General features: G+C 35.1%; 1 protein-coding gene across 1 annotated transcript; it reads right to left on the bottom strand.

The window, feature by feature from the left end:
- Nucleotides 1–317: 317 nt before the first annotated feature.
- On the bottom strand, nucleotides 318–2986 carry LOC109215211. Its single transcript, XM_019379232.1, has 6 exons — nucleotides 2723–2986; nucleotides 2269–2389; nucleotides 1482–2077; nucleotides 1240–1356; nucleotides 782–879; nucleotides 318–435 (listed from the first exon to the last, which is right to left on the bottom strand). The coding sequence occupies exons 1-6, from the start codon at nucleotides 2984–2986 to the stop codon at nucleotides 318–320; spliced, it is 1314 nt and encodes a 437-aa protein (XP_019234777.1).
- Nucleotides 2987–3758: the final 772 nt, after the last annotated feature.

The following is a 3758-nucleotide window of genomic DNA, read 5'->3' as shown; positions in this document are numbered from 1 at the left end:
ATTATTTCTGTTGGTATGACGATGAGATACCTACTCAAGAGAAGAAAATAATTTGGGGTTTATTAAAGAGAGTCAAAGCTTTTGAAGAGGAGAAAGTTCGAGCAAAAAGAAGACGGATCCTTTTGACGATTGTTGTTGTATTGTTGGTCGTTTTATGGAAACTGTATGACTTATGTACTTTGGTTATTTTAGGCATTGTTGGTTGTTTTAGGTCTTGTTGGTTGTTGTAGGTGTTGTTGGTTGTTTTAGGTGTTGTTGATTAATATGTAATGGTGATGTTGTTATAAACTTCTGTTTTGAAACTGTTGTTGTAATATTCAGCTGTTGTTGCTATAAACTTCTGTACAGCTGAATTTTGTTATAAACTTCTGAATTTTGAAACTGCTGTTGTAATATATAGCTGCTGAATTTTGAAACTGCTGTAATATACAACTTCTGTACAAAGAATAGAACCATAAGATGCAGTTTCAAAATTCAGAACATATAGACTGAAGTTGCTTCTATATAGACTAATTATTCAGAACATAGACTAATTATTCTGCCAAAACAAAATAAGGCTGAAGTTGCTGCTACATAACATATATCCAAAATAGAACAGTAAGATTACACAACTGAATACAACCATTAAAGTTTAGTTCTTTCAAAAACTAGATCCCAAAATATAATAGGTTGCTGCTACATAACATATAGACAAAATAAGTTCCTAAGATACTACTTCTTGCTGAAGTTTGCCTTCAGCTGCTGCAACTGGGAAGTTGTGACAGCATCTTGACCCCTTCACCTCAAGCCTCTAGCCTTAAAACCAAGGTCAATTCCTGTTGGAGCTGCACTCTTATAAGTTAAACCACTTGCAATAACTCGTTGGCTTGATGTTCCGGGCTGCAGTTTGCCAAATAATGAACCACAATCAGTAAGTTATTTCTAAGTTATATTATAGATGAAATATATATATATATATATATATATATATATATATATATATATATATATATATATATATACATTTAGTATTTGAGTTCAACTTGTAGCTGTGTAGATGCCAAATCCAATATTTTTGGACCTTTTTTCTTCTCCTTTTTCAGCATCTTCTTTACTTGCACCCCTTCCTCTCTTTTTGGCTGGTAGTTGCTTTACCCTTTGGAGGAAGTTGACTACCTAATCCTCTTCTAGCAGGCCTGCACGAATCTGCTGAATTGGTGTTGGTTGGCTTGAGCTTCTAGCTCCATTAACCCTTCTAACCCTTGTTGTATCAAAACACACAGAGTTTGTAGGTTGGCTTGAGCTTCCAACTGCATCAGGTTGGCTAGCACCTTGTGAGGTTTGGCTACCTTGCTGAGAAGGCATCCAATTTTCAGCCTACATAACATTGAGCAACACATTACATAACAGTGATGGAAACAGATTACATAACAGATTACTAGATTCAATGAACAACAGGAAACATGTGATGACAAAGGAAATATTTGACAAGAAACATTTACCTTACAATATCTTTTGTTATGTCCTTGTTGATGGCACTTGGAACATGTCATTTTCACTCCACACTTGGACAACTTTCCATATTTCTTTTTTGGTTCATCTTTGCCTTTTCTTCTGTTCCTCTGTGGTCTACCAGGCATGGGTTTAGTTTTGGGAGGCTCTATCTTAGGATTGTCGGTTTCAGTCCACATCTTCATATTCGTCATAGGCTGGATGAAATACTTGTATGCTTTTAAGAAGGTATCCCTCTTATACCAATGCTCCACTGCCTGTTCAGGTTCTTTGTTTATGCGATAGTATGCAAGAACAACATGTTGGCATGGAATACCCCTCAACTGCCAAGCTCTACAAGTGCAAACCTTATCAGTCAGATTAACTACATGCTTATGCAGTCCTTCTCCAATCTCAAATCCAACATCAACATTCCAAAGGACAGTACATTTTCTAGCAAGCTCTTTGCTATCCTCTAACAGTAGCCTTTCCATAGGTGATATATCAGATATCCAAGTATTAGCAAATTTTAACATATCCACTTGCCTAGTCATTATTTTCCTTCTAATCTCCTCCAACATAGTTATAATTGATTTATGCCTAGAAGCTAAAATTCATGAATTAAAGGTCTCACACATATTATTTTCAACAACATCATACTTGGAATGCACTTCAAAATAACCTCTAACCCATGACTTTTTTGGATAATATAACAAATTCCTACAAATATCCTTACCAAGTTTGTCCATTTTCTCAAGCTCCTCCTTAAACTTAACTTCATAACTAGATTTAGAGCACCTCCAAAACTGTTTTCTCCTTTCCTCCCTTTCCATTTCTTATGCCAATTAGAGTAGATATGTCTGGCACACATCCTAAATTTAGCATTAGGTAAAACTTCATTTAAAGCTGCTATAAATCCCTACACAATAATTAATTCAAATTACAGTAGCATATTACTACAACAACAGAATACTTAACAGCAGAATTACTTAACAGCTAATTACTTAACAATAGCATAATGCTAATGAACAGCTAATTACTACAACAACTAATTACTTAACAGGAGCAGAATGCTAATGAACAACTAATTACTATAATAGCTAATTACTTAACAAAATAACAGAATACTTAATTACTTAACAAAATAACAGAATACTTAAGTACTTAACAACTGAACATATCACATTGATGAATATCAAATACCAGAATTACTTAACAGACTATTTAAGAGACAACAGAACAGAATACTTACCTTTTGCATATATGCCATCACAGTCAATCCTTCTCCAGTTCCCAATTGCAAATCATCTTTCAAGTAGTTGATGAAAAAACTCCAGCTATGTTTTGTCTCCTTGTCCACAACTGCCCATGTTATACGAAACATTTGCTGATTTCCATTCTTGCCAACAGCAACTAGAAGCTCACCTTTACAAGCACCCTTTAAGAAACAACCATCAAAACCTATGATTCTCCTACATCCTTCTAACCAACCTTTCTTCAATGCATCAAAGCACATATAAAAGTAAACAAAGAGATTTTTTTTCTGGCTCAGTTTCACCGTCCATCCTTACCCAACATGAGCTACCAGGATTGGTCTATTTTATCATATCAGCATAATCACATAACCTTGCAAACTCCATATTCCAATCACCTATGGACTCTCTGAGAACACGCAGTTTAGCCCTATAACAAATTGTCTTGCCAACATACAATCCTAGCTTGTCCCTGCACAACTCCTGTATTTCCCATATCCTTATGTGGGGTTGCTTAGTTATTTCATCTTTGAATTTCTTTGCAACAAACTTTGAAGTGACCAACTTATTCTTGTTTGAAGTATCACATTTGTGTACTGGGTAGTAGTTATTTACTTTAAAATCACCCGAATCTCTATCAATACAAGCATAGCACACCCATTTGCATCTCTTTGATTTGCACTTAGCCCTCACCCTATGTGGTTCATTTGGTCTCAATTTAATCTGCACCTTGTACTCAATTGCATAATTTGCTAATATTTTTCGAAACTCTATATCATTCTCAAAAATCATCCCAAGTTCAAATATAGCAACTTCACAATCAGGATCATACCTGAATTTTGTACTCCTCCTTCTTGTTGGTATATCAACACCAGGAATAGCTTCAGGATCTAACTCTTCTGTGCTATCTTCACTATCAGCCTCTGAACTATCAATAAACTGCTCATCACCACCTAATTTACCTACATATCTTGAATTCTTGTTTCTTCTAATATCCTCAAATCCTCTGTCAACACCTGCTTCTCTTAGTGGTAT

This window comes from Nicotiana attenuata, unplaced genomic scaffold (genome assembly GCF_001879085.1).
Source record: "Nicotiana attenuata strain UT unplaced genomic scaffold, NIATTr2, whole genome shotgun sequence".
Lineage (NCBI taxonomy): Eukaryota > Viridiplantae > Streptophyta > Magnoliopsida > Solanales > Solanaceae > Nicotiana > Nicotiana attenuata.
This window is presented reverse-complemented; position numbering and strand designations above follow the sequence as displayed.

Coding starts and splice junctions, on each gene's coding strand:
- LOC109215211 (XM_019379232.1), bottom strand. CDS start 2,986: ATGTGCTTTGATGCATTGAAGAAAGGTTGGTTAGAAGGATGTAGGAGA. Junction 2,078..2,268: donor AGGAGAAAACAGTTTTGGAG/GTGCTCTAAATC, acceptor CATGAATTTTAG/CTTCTAGGCATAAATCAATT. Junction 436..781: donor TTTAAGGCTAGAGGCTTGAG/GTGAAGGGGTCA, acceptor TTCTTTGTACAG/AAGTTGTATATTACAGCAGT.